Source organism: Melopsittacus undulatus, chromosome 12 (genome assembly GCF_012275295.1).
Source record: "Melopsittacus undulatus isolate bMelUnd1 chromosome 12, bMelUnd1.mat.Z, whole genome shotgun sequence".
Taxonomy (NCBI): domain Eukaryota; kingdom Metazoa; phylum Chordata; class Aves; order Psittaciformes; family Psittaculidae; genus Melopsittacus; species Melopsittacus undulatus.
In genome coordinates this window covers 5011913-5029129 of record NC_047538.1, presented here as the reverse complement: position 1 = coordinate 5029129, position 17217 = coordinate 5011913, and the positions used below count along the sequence as shown (strand labels likewise).

Sequence of the window (17217 nt, the reverse complement as noted above, 5' to 3'; positions counted from 1 at the left end):
AGTTAACTCGGTGGTGGGAGCAGCTCACACTGGAAAAGCTTATATTGAAAAAAGATTATGAGCTATATTTGCCTTCCCCAAAAAAGACATCTGAGTTTCTTGTGAAGCACCATCTGATCTGCTGGAGTTTAGGTCTTGAAGTCTGTGAACCACTCTGTGTTTGATATTTTTGGTTCTTTTTAAGTTGTTTTTTTTTGGAGTAGTTTTGACACCTCTACAAAAAATCACAAAACTAGAGAGAAAGTCTTACCCCCCACAGAGCAAAAAGGAGAAAGAGCTGAGGAAGGTACTGTGCTGAAAAGCAGTGGCTAGTGCCTTCAGAAACCCACTTTCTTCTCCAGCTCTCCTCCCTACAAGGTGTTGCTGCTTCATGTTTAAAAATGATGTTAAAACTCTGGTTTCCAAGTACAGAAGTCGAGGATGGCTTCAAAACCATCTCAAGAGTTTATTAAGCAGGAATGGAGCAAACAGCTGAGTTGGTGATCTCAGCAGCATTGCTAGTGTAGGATGTCCATTCCTGTGAGTCAGAGCAATAAATCCTGTGCACACCTTTTGATTTTGCTTAATCTCCTGCTGTTGTCAAGCCAATCTCTTCTCATTTTTAAGGTTACAGGGAATAATTCATATCATTTAAATCCTTTCTTTGTACAAATGAAACTGCTAGTGTACTTATTATTTCATGTTCTAATGTTTCGTTGGAAATAGCTGTTACCTACGTAAGTACTTTCTTATTCTTGAAGTAAGCATGTATATATAAGCCTTCAGTGTAACATAGTCCCAATATGCCCAGCTCCTCTTAGTTTGCTCTAAGAGAAACACTAATAACTTCGGGGAGGAAGAGACAAGACTTAAGTTTCTAGACACTGTATTTTCACTCAATGCCATCTCTACTATTTCCCCTCCTGTTCTGGAGGAGTGATTCCTTCCCTCCAGTTTGTACTTTTGCCAAGAGGTGTCAAAACTGCTTAAAAAAAAAGCTTAAAAAAAGCTTGAATTTGATTAATATAGAGAAACAAGACTTTGCCTGACTGATAATAAAACTGATAAATGACATTTGAATTACTTGTAGCAGTAATTTATTACATAAAATATCTTTTATTTGACATGCGATTAGTTGCTGGAAGCATCACTCAATCTGACTAGTTTAAACATGCTCTAAAATGAACCCCCAGTAAAAAAACAGGGCTGTCTGCTGTTGGCATTATGAAATACACTAATCCAGCAGTGAGGACAAAAATCTGACTTTAAATATTTAAATGATTAATTGGGTTTATATTTTTTTTACCTTTCTAACCCCTATAATTACAAGCAAACTCAGGGGAGTTTCTAAGCAAGGTGTGCAAAGCTGCCTCATCATCCAGTTCATCACCAGCGTTCTTCCCCATGGTGTTCACAGTTTCCATTTATGGGTGTTTGTGCAGATTTTACACCTGCTTAAAAATCAGTGACTGCTTTTCTTGCCATTTGGATCTTCTTCTCCCACCCTTGTGTCTTCATTACGTGGGAGGCTGTAGAATACAGGCTGTTTTCTCTTACAATTAAAAATGGTACCTAGAATCCAGACTCTTTTTTTTTTCCCCTGATGCCTTTCACTGTTTGCTCTTGGAAAACCACCTCTTCCAGCCTCAGTTTCTACAATTTGAATGTGGATACTAGTGATGCTGACCTTACTTGGATCCATGAGGGCTAATGAATTGATGTCAAGAAAGTTGATTCTGAGATGAATGGGGATCTTAAAACCAGTGTTTACTCTGCAAGTGCAATTTCCAGTTGCTTCTGAGAAAATTAAATGTATTTACACAAAACACAGATTTACAGCTGGAGAAAATACCTGTGTCCTTTCCATTTGCCTTTTGAAGGTCTCTTATGTGGAATGATTTGTTATTTCCACCATGCCTAAATGGAGAGTAACTGGGCTATTAGGAGTTTTTCACTTCCTCTGAATTCTGTTCCAGTTGTGCAAGTAGAAGATTGAGGATATGTGAAGAAGTCAGTCTGAACACTGAGATTACAGCTGAGAAACTTGTAGCCCTCTCTCCCCCCGACGTTGTAGATTAGAATATTGCAGGGAAAAGGAAGGTTGAGTGTGGATTTTAGGCAGAGCTGTGACATTCTTAACATTGTAAAGTTGATGTGGTCAATCCAAAGCCTTTACTGTGTCCCTCACTTGCTTTTCCTCTCCCCTCACCCCTCACTTTTTTTTTGCCACAAGACAGAATTATTTCACACATCTCTAAAATGAGTAAAATGGCATTTCAGCTTCTTGTCTTTATAGACTCTCTGAACTTTAGGAAAGATCATTCTGGTCCCTTTTCATTAATAATGAAAACCAGGGGGCAATAAAATGTTCTTAGCTCAAGCATTATAGGAATGGAGGGAGAGATGAGTGAGGTGAAAGGGCAAAGCAGACAAGGTCCTACAGGTGTGTCTGCCCTCTAGTCGGAGGTCACTGCAGTAGGGAGGTACTTAGGGACAGCCAGTCAAGGACTGCCATGGACAAGGCATCCCCAGACCCACATACCCTTTACAAGAGGCAGTTCAGTCTGGAGTTGCATTGTCATAGAAGGGGATAACTTCAGTCACAAGTTCAGGGCAGAGAACTGGTCAACTAAAAGACTTCAGATACCAGAAACAACAGTGAGAGCAGAGTAAGGAGGGGAAAGTGGATGGATGACTGGGGTGTGCAGCAAGATTAGCCAGAGATCATTTTAAATCCTGACATGTACACAGCCAGTTACGGCAGCTTAGCTGATGTGTTAACTCATTAAGTTAAAAAGTTATGATAATTTGATCATGTGCCTAAGCTCCAAAACTGAAACTGCAGCAACCCAAAATACTCCTGGTGACACTATTCACCTGTTCTCACAGAGCTGCTTTAATTTGTTCAGATTCTAACTACTGGATGATTTGAGGAGCTGTGTCCTAAACTGTTGCAAGATGCTATGAGTGCAAGTATTTGAGAGCCAGTGCCTGTTTGTAGAGCCTTAAGGCTGGGATTAGGAGTAATTCTTGCAATGAACTGTAGAACATCTCAGCAACAGAAAAACTGACAATAGGTGAGAAAAGCATAAAGAAGAGAAGCTTCCAGCTGGTTCAGCCTCCCTTTGAAAGCCTAAATTGAAACTTTGTAGAAGAGAATGCATTTCTGAGACATTACAGGTCACATGTAGATTTGGATCTGTCTGTTTGGAGACTGTACACCGGCCTCCACCACATCAGTTCTGCCCACATCCTGCCACTGAACTTTAGGAAAGATCACTCTGCATCCTCTTTATTATTAAAGAAAACCGGGGGCAGTACAAGATTCGTTAAGGGAACTGCGAGGGAGGTGAAAGGATAAAACTGGTGGAAAACTACAGGTATCTTCTGATTCTGCTTGAAGGAGCAGAGCACACGGGAGCTTTGCTTTGCTCTGTGGAGTCTCTCAGCTTCTGTGCAGAACTGTGTGTTAAATAGCTCAAGCTTTTATCTACTTCTTTACCTCTCTCTGTAGGTATTTATGTATTTTCTTTCTACTGTTTATGTGTGTTTTGATCTCTATTTGTAATTCAGGCTTGAAAGACATTGGCCCATAATTGCTAACACAGTGTTGATAAACCCATCTACTGCCCTGATAGATTTCTCTCTCAAAACCCTGCTTTCCTTTTTTTCTGCATTCTTCTGGATCTCTGGCTCTGTCCCAGTTTTCAAATATTATGATAGTGGAGAGCAAGAGATGCTCAAGTAATGAGCTAACCTTGTCTAGTACTAACACTGCAGACAGGTATCTGGGAGAAGCGCAGGCAAAACCAGCTTGATGGAACTTCTTAAAGTGCTGCTGTGATTTGTCTCTCCCTGACATGTTGTGCAAGGCCAGTGTCAGTGCTAGAGGTCTGGGCAGATGTTTCAGTGTCCTAGGCCTGCACACTGTACATGAGGGACTACCAGCATCCTAGTGCCCCTGCTCAGTAAATCTATGCCTGCTAAGAAGCAGCATAACTGGCATTATTCATTGCACTCTTCTCTGATAAAATAGGAATGAAAATGTCACCTGCAGTTCTGACTGTACTTATTTCTTCATTTTGGCCTTTAGGTCCACCTGGCTCCAGATGGCGAGATTATGGGGCTTTGGCTATCATAATGGCAGGAATTGCCTTTGGGTTCCACCAGCTCTACAAGGTAATATCTCCCTCACTACTTATATACTGCTCTGAGAGAAAAATGTTATGCTGCTTGTGTCTGTTCTTACTGGCAATGCCATTGGTGTATGTGAGAAATGTAGACACTTAACACGAAAATGCAGTCAAAAGTAGCAAGCAAACAAAACTAGATCTTACAGTGGATCTCAAATTGCTAGAAACAAAGTAATTTTCATCATGTATATATATTTTGGAGTTTTTTAATTTGGGGAAACTGAGCACAGTTCAGTAAAAGGATTTTTTCAGCACTTGCCAGCAGGCATTACTGTCATAGCCCCGGTCTAATGAGTTGTCCACTGGTGATCCTGCGCCATGGGTAGGAAAGAATCTTCTTTGACTGATCAGAACACTGAAAAGAAGGTGCTAATTTCCAGGTCTGCCATATATCCTGTAGTTCTATTCCAGTGTGCTTAGAACAAGGTAGAACAAGCATGTGTCTGCTTATGTATTGTAGAGACAGCAGCCCCTTCTTATTTCTTGTGCAATGTTTCTCCAGTTGAACATACTCTTTCACTCTGGATTGCTTTCCAGCAGTGTGGTAAGAGACATTAGATAGTGTCTTTGGTAAACAATCATATTCTGTGGCTACATAGAAAGACATTAGTGGTTCAAGGCAACATAGCAGGGTGTGAAGAGTTTTGGTCCAGCAGAAGCTGTGTTTTGTTTTTTGAAAGAGGGACAGAGATGAAGACTTAACAAGAGGTTGATGGTTCTCATATTTGTTCTTTAGTTAACAATTATCACCTTGTTTAGTAAAATCTATTTTACAAATAAAAGTGTCCTTCCAGTTAAAAACTACTCTTCTTAACCTGACCTGATTTTCTGGATCTCAGTCTGTGAGAGGCCAAATGAAACAGCATGTTCCATCTTCACAAGTAAAGTTACTTGACTTAAGAGAATGGCTTTTTATGGAGACTTGTTGTCCCTTTGGTTTTATATTAAAGTAGTGATGCCAACCTTACTGATGCCAACCTTACTGATCTTTTCATTCTTGCAAAGAGTAGTGGATCTGGTAAGTGCCCTGAGAGATGTTAAGACAACAGCTGCTGGGCCTTGCAAACCTGAACATATAGCTGTTACTAAATGACACATAGCTAACACATTTTTGGCATAATGTCAGTGATGCTGTTAATATATCCTACTGCTGTATTCTTTTTTTACTGGTCTTGCTCTTCTGTCTATCCAAACCTCTCTAACCTAGCAGAGACTCTTTTACACAGGAGTAAAACGTCTTTGGAAAGAGTTGGCAGATTCCCTCTGCCCTTCATGGGATCTTGAGGGAGTTTGCAAATAGTGATTTTTGTATGAAGGATAGGATGCTGGGATACAACATAGTTGTCTCTGTGTGAAGATTAAGAGAGAACTGTTTAAGAAAGTCATCAAAAGCTGTTTGCTTTTCAGAATGTCAGAGTGTAAACATGTACATGTGCTTTGTGAGGGTAAGAGCTGTGCACATCAATGCTGAAAGCTTACCCCAGTGCTAGGAAGTATAAAAGAAGTGTAACACATGCAGCAGTCTGGATGATCAGGTCTGCCTCAGAAACTATCCTGTATGTTTGCCTATGCAGTGAGTGTACATGGATCAAAAGTTGGGATGAAGCAGCATTGATAGGCACTATCAGGGCTATTTCCACATCCTAGACCATCCTTCTTTGCCATTTTTTTCACCTGTTGTGCTTGGATTCCTCTGGCCTTTCCTAGGCCTTTCTCCTCTTCTTCCCACTTGTATATTTCTTGCCCTTTGAATGTAGCTCAGGTGTTGTGATGTATCAGTGTGATCACATTTGAGAGCGTATGATCTGAAATTTTACTCTATGTGTGATGGATGTTTTTGAGGGCTTAGAGCTGTCCCAGGAAGCCTTAAATGGAGTTAGGAACTGGTTTGTAGCACCCCAAAAATGTATCCACAGAACTCATATCTTCTCTTCTACATCTTCTTTAAACACTGTAGAGGAAATTTCTTTTCTTGGCCAAGTGTGTGGATAAATGATCACTGGCTCTGTGATAAAGACTGAGGGTTGGGTGGTGGGCTTTGAGGATGCTTCAGGTACATAAGAAAAGACTGTTTGTATATCCCTGTTTCCTAAAAAACTTTCTGTACTCCATACAGAAATACCTGCTTCCTCTCATCATGGGAGGAAAGGAAGACAGGAAACAACTTCAGAGGATTGAGTCAAACATCGCTGAGATGAGTGGCAGTGTGACACAGACAGGTAAAGATTAATGACTCCATCAATTCACTCCTCAAAGCCTTTCTCCCTGTAGCCTCCATTCTGCCAAGCCCCCCACCCTTTTCTTTCCCTCCATCTCTCCACTTTATGTGGTGACTTCATTTATCTGCTCTGAGAATCTGTTCACATTTGCAAATGAAGGCGCCGTCATTTCGGTTTAATTTGAAATTGGTTGTTTACTGTCGGCGCGGCCTCAATTAATTATGTTTTTACGGAAAGGCTCCCAACCTCAGAATATTAATAAGGAGAATAAAATGACAGCCTTTCGTGGGGCTGGAAAGTTCAGGTTTAATTCCTGCTTCTCACATGTTTTCAGGGGCTTTTTTTGTTAAGTCTTTTCCCCCCACCTTCCATCTAAAAATCCGAGGAAGGGTCAGGAGAGTCTGTAATTACTGTGCCTCCCTGACCTTAGCCACCTTCTCTGTTATTGACTCTATAGGGTGTCTGTTCATTACCCGATGCCCTAATGATGGTCTGGATTAGCTGTTGCCTGTCACACCAATAGAGGTTTTGATTTTATTTTACCAGCTTGTTTACTGCCTGGAAGCTTTGGATAAAGTAGCAAAATAGTAAAAGTTGGAGTCCAGCCGAAGTCCTCCAGTGCTTGGTGGGCTGTAGGAGGGGAATACAGGGTGTTCTCTTGACATAAAAGGGGGAAAGTGCAAAAGTATATTCAGTTGGAGGAATGAAAAAAGTATGATTTTCAGCAGTAGGTTTGTTCAACCTCAACATCTTTAAGGAGCTGGTAGGTTGAGAGTGGGAGGATGCTCATTACATCTCTGAGTGGAGGGTGTGAAGAAAAGCATCCTTCATTTCTCATGGTACCCTGAGGTCAGTCCTGAGACCAGCCTCTTCCCAGACTAGAGGTATCCCCAGTATTTGCCTGTGTGAGGCCCAAGATAGATAAATGATACAAACATTGTATAAGTTCAGGGAGATGTACAAATCATAAACCAATATAATTAGAAGGGAGAGGTTTTGGACGGATATACTGTGGGCTATAGACATCTATACAATAGAAAGATAAACTAGAAATACTGGAGGTTAGATGCAGTGCAGGTAGATTACCCGTAGTGCAGATAAATCATATGGATTAAAGTGAGCAGGCGGGTGTAGATAAATTAAATATAGTAGGAATAGAGGCATCTTTGTAGCTAGACAGCAGGAAGGGCGTGTGTGAGTGTGTGTATGTGCATGTATCTCAGTTTAACACTCTACTGCTTTTTCCTTCATAGTGACTCAGTTGCAGACAACTTTAGCAGCTGTACAGGAGCTGCTAATCCAGCAACAACAGAAAATCCAGGAGCTCACTCAAGAGCTGGCTGCTTCTAAGGTATCCACTCCCACCTCTTCACTTTTAGAACATCACCACCTATCTTCTTTGGAACATGCATGGCTTCTTTTGTGGGCACATGGAAAGCATCTCGTTAGGTTTACAATCCAGCCTTCAGCTCTGTCATGTTTCCAGACAGTTTCTCTGCACCTGACTTCTCCATAGGCAGTCTGTTTAAAGCACTGGATATTAACTGGGTACTCAATGAAATATTTGTAACTTCTGTGAGGACTTTGCTGTTTAGCTTTGGATGCAGCCTTTGGATGTAGCCTATTTAATCTCAAATGCATTAAATAATTGTGTTGTTAGTCTGCTGACCAAAAGAAGCAAAGTCCAGTTGTGCAGAGGTTTTATTTGTGTGTAATATGTAATTTTATGTGTTCATATTTCTCCTGTATCCTTATACATTGTCAAAACAATGACTTTATCCTGTTCAGCCAAGCACACACTTGAAGTTCTATATTTAAGTCACTTGTTCAGATCCAGGCCAGGTAATGGCTGAATAGTCTTGCTATTTGGTTTCTTGTTTCAATGATTTTGGTCATCTTAGTGTAACAGGTAGCCCCATCACAACCACATTAGTGTTGCATAGTTGCCCATTTCCCTTGACCCCCGACTTGACCTTGGTAGTAAAACCATCAGCTCTGACTAGTTTGTGTTGTTACATGTGTAACTACAAGTGACCACTTTTAACCAAAATTGATTTTCTTTCTGGTGATGAGAATTAGTGTTTTGCATCTCCAAAGTACTTTGCATCTGTTGGCCTAAGCATTCTATCAGCCAGTAAGTGTTGGTTCCATGTGAGCTGGGGTGGGTTTGAACCAGTCACACAGAGATGGTCACAGACATGTGATTATTCATGTTGCACTATTCTCTGTTCAGGTAGAGAGTTTTCTTTTTAATGTGAAACCCCTTAGACAATGATTACAGTCTTTTACCTATTGCATGAACTGTTGTCTTCTCCGCTTACCTATACTTTAATCTCATACAAACACTTTGATGGTGTGTAGCTGGTGGGCCAAAGCTGACTGTGTGGTGTGCACACTGTACAGTAGGAATCCCTCAGTGGCACAGCTGTAAACCCAACCATGAAAGCCAGTTTATGGTCCCAACACTCTACTTCAATTTTCCTTGGGAACTGTGGCCTGTCAATGGCCTGGAGCCAGTCCGGAAATTGGAAAACTGTTTTCAGGTCTTAAGTGTTAAGATTAAGACCACATGTTGAGCTTTAAGAAGGGAAAAGGGCATAAGAGTCTTGGTGGTTTAGAGAGTCTTGAAGAAGTTTTTCCTCCCCCCTCTCTACCCCCTGCACTGAAATGGTAGCACACATTGTTATGATATCTAAACCTCATGTGTACAAAGAAAAACTTGGGCAACCCCACAAACCAAAGAATAAAAGCTGTGTTTTCTCAGCTGTAATGTAAGTTTTTATATCTGCTTTTCAAACTCCTACTGGCATGCTGTAAAAAATTAAAAAGAGGGACTTTAAGTAATTAAAAAACATACATAAAAATTCAAGGCTTGAATTTTCTACAACTGTTTTTTAAAGAGACTGGCTAAAAAGCCCCAGATGTCAGATTTTATTTCTAAATCCTAGGCATCTGGCACCATATGTGTTTTGGAAATTTGAGTCCTTTGCAGGCCAGTGAGTGGAAATCACTCCCTTGTTAATGTGCTGCTGTAGCTTTCAAGGTCTTGGAAAGCCAGAACAGTGGCTCCTGGATTCTTGCTGTCTGAGGGCTGGGAGTGTGAATCCCAAGGGAACGCATCTGTGTATATCACAGCTACTACAGACTGAGCCTCTCCCAGCTCACAGAGTTCACAGCCCAGAAGTCAGTGCGAGGAGTGCTGGCTGTGAAGGTGTTCAGGGTTACTCAGCACTAGCTGAAGTCTGTTTAAAGAATAAGTAGGAACAATCAGTTCTGGCTACATCTAGTAGGAATTGCTGAAGAGGTTTTTTGTGTTATCCCATTTCCGGCTTCCTTAGGGGATTTATTAAGAGTATGTCTGGAGTGACGCTCACAAATGGCTTCATTCTGAATTGCTTTTAGCAAAAATTAGTATGGGAAGTGCTAGACATGAGGGTTCTTTGGTCCCATACTCAGCCCATCACTACAGGACTTACTAGTGTGTAGAAAAAGTGACATTTATGTACTGTCTCCCAGTTCATACTTTGATCTTCGTGTCTTCTTTTTCATGTTTCAGGCCACAACTTCCACCAACTGGATCCTGGAGTCACAGAATATTAATGAATTGAAATCTGAGATCTACTCATTAAAAGGCCTTCTCCTGAACCGGTATGGGTCAAATGTGTGAGCAGATTATTGTGTGGGAAAGGGTTGCTTTCTGGGATCCTTTCAGTCATGGAGAGGAAAAGCATTTCCAACAGGAACTAGCTCTATATCCTGTTATTGCTATTTTAATAATACTATTTTGTACTCCACTATCACTTTCTATTTGCAGGTCTCAAAATGCTTTTCAAACTTGCCTTAAATCATAGAGTGCTTTGGGCAATTAATAAGGTCTTTCCTTTTGTTTATGATAAAGGAATTCCCTGCCATTCTCCATAGTCAGGATGCCTCTCACCTGAGCAGTTGACTACATTTGCACCTGCATTCTCTTACAAAGAGAGTCACATCTGGATACAGCTCAGCTGACCTGTTCATGGTTAAGGCATAACCAGGATGAAAAGAATTGCACTTCAGGAAAAGCCTGGTTCTCTCTAATAGCTAGCTCAGATATAGACATCTTATAATGTAGATGTCTGAAATGAGGTGATATAAATCCCAGCCTGTGGGACAGTTGTAAGAACAGGGATCAGATATCAGTTCCTGAAGAAATTCTTTTTTTCCAAGTACATAACTTAAGGGTTTATCTAGCTTCCCAGCTACTGAACCATTTACTCTGATACTATTCTCTTGCCTCCTTCTACATGTAACTATGTCATCTGTTTACTAAGAGATGGACTTCAATGATCAACCTAAGACTCGACTAACCATGTTCTGGATCTCAGTAGTGGGGCTTTTCAGAAGTCTGAAAAGTGCATAGTCTGTAATATCCTTTCAGATTCTCACTACACCTCCCATTCCTCCCAGGAGTCACTAGAGAGAGCTTTGAAGGACTGAGGATACATACTAAGTTACTGTCTGTTAATTTGGGTCGTACTAGCATCACTGCTGGGGAACAAGCATTATGTAATGACACCTCCTCAGCAATGGGAAAGTTGCAGCTGGGGAATAAATGCTTTTTGGAAAAAAGAAAACTTCTGGGACAAGTTGTTTTATAACAAAAGAGCAAATGTCTCTGCAGTGACAAGGCAGCAGCAACACCAGAGCCAAGAAAATCTCCAGATTGAAATTGCTGTTTGCAGTTATGATACTGGTTGAATAATGCAGGCATTAGCTTATTGCACTCACAGGAGATTGAGGTTAGATCATCAGGGTTCTTTGATGGCTGCTGGTGGGAGGAGGAAGAGGGAGGTGAGATCAACTACTGTTCCTAGTTCAGTCTAAGGAAATGTAATCTGCTGTGTTTGAATGCTCACTGTAGGAGAGCAGCCAGCTTTCATCTGCTCTGTTTGTGGCACGAGCCAGCTCACCTGAGGGACATGAGGACTCCCTGCCACACAGCATCCTTTTCAGACCTCAATCTGTTCTCTCATACTCCCCCTTTTCACATATACAAGCAAGGATGCATGGGGAGTACTGGATCAGACATGCTTTTTTGCTTTGCGTTTCATGATGGATGACTTTCTGAGGACATCAGTGCTTCCCACTGCACTTCCATTTGTCCCGTCTGGTACTTGGGTTCTCCTGTTAGGGTTGGGCTTTAGCCTGCCACTGTCATATCCTTAAAGCCCACCTGGAAATGACTCAAGGACAGAGCAGCCAGCTTTCTCAGCTGGTACAAGCTAATATGACTCTATGCAAGTCAGAGAAGCTGAACCAGTTTTTGGCAGCCAGGACCTGGCCCAAACATGTAAAGTGCATGCTGGGACTAGGAGATAGGCTCTGGATTGCACTGAGCTGCAATGCAATAGCTGAGTATCACAGTGGAGGTGAGAGCCAGATGGTGAAATTCCTTGGCTTGGGCACAAGGACCTGGTGTGTCTGACTTCTTGCTCCAGTGGGAATTTTCTTTACCAATTAATTAGTGATTGTTTTATAAGGGGACACCCATGTCTTCCCACAGCCAGCATTCCTGAGTGCTAGCTTACTGTGTGACACTGGCCAAACCAGATCATTTTAGTACTTCAGATTGCCTAGCTGTGATATTTTCTGTGGGTGCAGGCTCGATTACTGAATGCTTGTAAAGCACTTTGAGTTTCTGGCTGAAGAGGTGAAGTGGCCTTGGGTTTGTTCATGTATGTCAATAGAGACTTGCAGTCTCAGCCCTGCTTTACATGGTTTCTGCAGCGCAAATACCATTCTCTCGAATGATAACCCCTCAGTGTCTGTAATAAAAATGCCTTTCTCTCCTTTTCTTCCCCTCTTCCCTCCCCCAAGGAGGCAGTTCCCTCCCTCCCCTTCGGCTCCTAAGATCCCGTCATGGCAGATCCCAGTGAAGCCAAGCTCACCCTCCAACCCTGTTGTTACCAACCATAATAGCAGCAGTGACATCTCCCCTGTCAGCAACGAGTCTACCACCTCATCACCAGTCAAGGAGAACCACAGCCCTGAGGGCTCAAAGGTCAGCTGCCATCTGCTGAGCACGGAGGAGGGCAACAAGGCAGTGATCGACGTGAAGAGCCAAGTGCGGATGGAGGTGCAGGGGGAGGAGGAGAAAAGGGAAACCAAAAGGAATGAAGAGGAGGAAGAGGACGATGAGGATGATGATGTTAGCCATGTGGATGAGGAGGAATGTCTGGGTGTCCAGACTGAGGACCGGCGAGGAGGGGATGGTCAGATTAATGAGCAAGTAGAAAAGCTACGAAGACCTGAGGGGGCCAGCAATGAGAATGAGATTGACTAAGACACCCTGGCTTCTGCTGCTGCTGCTGTACATCTTCCCTAGGCTCCTGCACTGTCCCCAGTGCCTCTCCCATTTTGAGGAGAGAAGTGCCACCATCCTCTCCCATGATCCTCCCATGACTGACCTTGAGCAGGGTCATGATTGCCCAGTGAACAAGATGGGCCCTGTTTCACCACAGGGCTTTACAGCATTGCAGTGGCTTCTTCTCCCCTCCCAGACATTCTGCCCATGAGCTGGGGTCATTGCCTAGGCTGGAAGACCAATCGCCTTACCATGCACCACAGCTAGAGAATCAGTTCTCTTACAAAAACACCATCTCTCCCAAAGCAGCCAGCCTCTTCGCTGCCTCTAGTCCTCTCCAGTTTCAGAAACCAGTCTGTCCTGAGCTTTTTGATTTCACCAGCCTTTAATCCCCACAAAAGGCCCAAACCAGTTCTCTGTTTCCCAGAATAACCCTCTGGTTTATTTCTCAAACTACTTGATATTCTGTTGCCAAAAAAGAACATTTTAACCCTGAATTCCTCACCAGATCTCAGTCTTGGCTCTCCCAAGCCTTATGTCAAGCCTCAAATTCCTGAAACTACCTAGTATCTAAAAACACTAAATTTCTGTGGGGTCCAAAGAACACTGTTTCCACCCCACATGCTTCCACTCATTAAAGTGGCCTCTTACTCGAGACCAAGTCCAGGTTTCATGGCCACAGTAAAATCCATGAGAACAAGTGTCTTTGTTACTGGTTGCTCCCCAGTAAAAGAAGGTTTAAAAGAAGCTGACTCCACTCATCCCAGTTATTACCCTTCCTCTTCCAAAGAAAAGGAGCTCACATCAACTTTTGACTAGTAGCCATGAATTAATACGAGGTGATATCAGATGCTGAAACAGTTGATTAATTCTGAATCTTTGCAATGGTTTTTAGTCGGGTTTGCTCCCTAAATGAGGAGAAAACCCATCTTAAATGACCAGTGACAGGCACCTCCTTCAGCAAAGCAGTCTCTGCAGAAGAAAGAACAGTTCCAGCTCTGAGGTTAACCACTGGCCCTTCTTGCCCAGTCCAGCCTTTTTCTTGCCCCATTGGGGCTTTACACAAATTAAACCAGTGAATTTTGAAACCTCTCATTTGCAGCATTGTGTTCTCAGCTGGTAAAATGGTGGTGTCCAATTATATTATTCACTGCATCAGAGCCTCTTAGCAGAGCAATTCTTGTAACAACTGAGTCTCACTGTCCTCACCAAGCAAGTGTGCTCGTCTGTGTGATCATGTATAGATTTCAAATATAAAATATGATTGTATATAATTGTAATAAATATGAGTTACCACTATTTAACACCAGGCTATTACTGGATTGCTGTGGCTCTTATTTTGGGGTGGTAAAGGGAGGGAAAAGGAACTATCACAGAAATTCAGTCCTTATAAAATGTTTTCTGAAGGATGTTTATGGTTGCTTTTCTGACTGTTCCAATACTAGGTTATATCAGCAGGAGGCAGCGTGGAGAACAGTGTAAGTACAATATGAGGTACAATATAAGGAACACCAACAAAGCTGTAATGCTGGGTTGCCTCTGGTGTTCCAGAGGACAAGGTGGGTGTATCATCTGGTGAGTAAAATGCGGCTATTCCAGTGTCTGTCCTCCCAGCAGGAGGCTCTGGAGGGTGCAGAATGCATCATCTCTCTCCTTCCACCCCCAGCAGCAGGAGGTGCTGAAGGGAGTGTGAGATATCCCACAGCCCCTTGGTCTTATCTACCAGCAGGGAATGCTGCGCTGTATCCCATGACTGCTCTAACCCTGCCATGTCAGTGCAGAAGCCATTGAAAGAAATGGCATGCAGCAAGTAACTCGTAGCTACTGCAGTCCCATCTTTGTACAGCAGAAGTATTTGGCTCCCTTCTTAAAAATGAGGGATTTACTTGATTCCTGAGTATTTGGGTGTCTGGTACACAGTGACATTTTCCTGCTCAGGGGGAGCGAAAGGGACCTTCATATTACTGTATTTAGACCTGCTGCTGAATGTGATGATTTCTCATGCCTTAAATGGACGAATATCTTCCCCAGGAGTGAGTGAGTGTGTGTGTGTGTCCCTCTCCCTCTCAGTCTCTCTCTCCACTGTTTAACGTTCACAAAGAACGTCACGTTTAGCTAAAACAGGGCAAATTTGAAAGTGTTTAAAAGGAAAGGCTTTCCTTAAGAGATGGCACTTTTCATTTCTCCAAGCCAAGAATCCTTGTGAAAAGAAAACATGACTGAACGCAGGGATGTGATGAAAAAGTATTGTCCTGCCTGTGTACATTTTATATACATAGAAGGTTTTGAAAATAGAAAGTGCCTGGACAACAGCAGTTGGTGAAATGTGGAAAATATTTTGCTGAGGTATGTGCCTTGCTGAGTGACTTACGAGGTTTACAGTACAAGCATCCCTGCGGGTTCAGTTTTTCCCCCTTTTCCTCCATGTTGCCAGTGTTCAATGCATTTACCTCAAGATTTCTAGTGCAGGGTAAAAGGCAGTTTTCTTCAGCTGCTCTTTTCCCTCCCTTAGTTGTGCTTCTTACAACCCTTACCAATTCAATAGGTCATTGTTTTTCCTTTCCCCAACCTGATGGATCCCAGAAAACGCCATCATAGCCATTGTTGCTCAAAAAATCCAACTCCAGGCCTCTGGCTGCTGATGGGATGTTTGTGTACTTTGTTGAAGAGATCCAACCCACCAGCAGAGAATTTGGAACAATCCAAGGCCTTCATAGCAGTAGGTATTGTGCATCACGAGTTTTGTTCCTCTGTCTCATGTTCCTTGTCTGTCCAGCATAGCAACAGTTGTAGGGGTGTTTTGGCTCTTATGAACCATGTAGCCTTGCTGCTAACTTGTAACTATCTTTTCCTTTTTATTTTTTGCTAGAAAAAAGCCCACTTAGATCAGCTGCCCTGTGAAATGTTTAGCCCATTGGCCAGTAGGCACTGGGAATGGCATCATATTAGCTGAAACTTGACCAGATAGCAAACCTTTTATCTGCAGAACAAGAGACAGCAGCAGCAGTCACCCACCATCTGGCTGTATTCAAATACTCTGTTTTACTGTGTAATCAGCCTTTGTTTTGACACAGGAAGAACAATAACAACACCCCGATTGGTGAGTTTAGTGGGTTCATAACATGGTTCCTGTAGGTCCTTGATACCACAGGTGAAGGGAACTTCCTCTGAACACTGTTATTTGAGCACATTTCAGTGAAACCCTGTGAGCCTGTGCTCTCCCTCCTAGAGGAAACAATAACAGGCTGGTGCTTTCCAGTAATTTGAGGATATAAAAGCTCCCTTTTCAATAACTGCAAGAGGAATGTGGGGAACTCAGAAAATGTGACAAAGTGGGCAAGGGTTAAGAGAGGTATCTGCTGATCATCTTTGTCCAACCTTCCTCACCCCCAGATGTGACAAGTCCTATGTGCATCTTCACCATCAGAAGCAGGAAGGATATTTTTATTGCCATTTGTGTGTTGAGGGTGGAACCTAACAGGTTCAGGAGGAGGAGGATGGACTGTAGGATCCCATGTGAACTTGCTGCTTTGCTGCAAAGTATTTTTCTTATAAGAGTGCCTCAGTTTCCACATGTGATAGTAAAAATTACTGACTGGTAAATGCAAAGATGTGACAAAGACAAGCTGCAGACAAAGCCAGCTTTGGGAACCAGGTTCCATGCTCACACAAAAACCCCAACCCCCATTAACTGCTGTGCCCTGGAGCAGGACCCCAGGCCCCTTTGCTGGCTGTGCTGTGGAGGAGAGCAGTGCAAGTGCACAATGCCCAGCTGCAGCCACTGTACCATAATAGCCCTTATTACTGGGGGGGACAATAGTTCCTGGACTGCACAGCTGTGTGAGAGGAGTTGCCTTGTCCTCCTGCAGCAGCCTGTACTGGTCACTTGGCCATCTTGGCCTGGTCTGGAGACAGGCATTTTAGATCTGGTCTTTTCTTCTTGCAACTCGGGTGCTTCTGCCAAGTAAGTGTTTTTAATAACTATGTTTTCTCTTGATTTTGTCTTCAATAATGTGGGGGAAACTGGCTGCATTTCCAATGGCTAGCTCACCCTGGTCTGGTGGGGTAGCCACTCTTGTGGCTTCTTGTTAGAAGGTCTGTCCTGATGTGTACTGCTATATGTACATGGTATATGCTGGGATGCTGCCTGGGGCTGCCTGGGGCATGGAGGAAACTGGGGAAAAAGTCTGTCTGCTCCATGGCTTTCATTTGCAGTGCCTACTGCAGAAATGGAGGCTGCCTTTGTTTTACCTTTGGTGGGGCAGTGTGATGCTTGAGCAAAACAAAGGTTAGGCAGCAGGTCCAGAGTAGCTTTTTGTTGTAAACCTGTGGTGTTAAAGTCAAGATCTCCATGCTTACCTAGAACTTCCACACTGTACATAAGTGTTGTTTAGTACATAAGTGTTTTTCCCAAGGGCTTTGACAATAGGAAGCTTTGGGAGGTCCTTTCTTTGTGGTGATGGTTTATGTTAGGCACAAACCG

The 17217-nt window shown here is 42.8% G+C and overlaps 1 protein-coding gene across 1 annotated transcript in view; it reads left to right on the top strand.

Annotated features, from left to right (window-relative positions):
• PEX14 (peroxisomal biogenesis factor 14) overlaps positions 1-14043 on the top strand; it is a 76163-nt gene extending 62120 nt beyond the window's left edge. The window contains exons 5-9 of the mRNA XM_034068185.1: positions 4073-4158; positions 6289-6391; positions 7645-7742; positions 9948-10039; positions 12248-14043. Coding sequence (XP_033924076.1) covers positions 4073-4158; positions 6289-6391; positions 7645-7742; positions 9948-10039; positions 12248-12713 — 845 coding nt within the window. The 3' untranslated portion in view covers positions 12714-14043. The remainder of the gene's footprint in view (positions 1-4072; positions 4159-6288; positions 6392-7644; positions 7743-9947; positions 10040-12247) is intronic.
• Positions 14044-17217: the final 3174 nt, after the last annotated feature.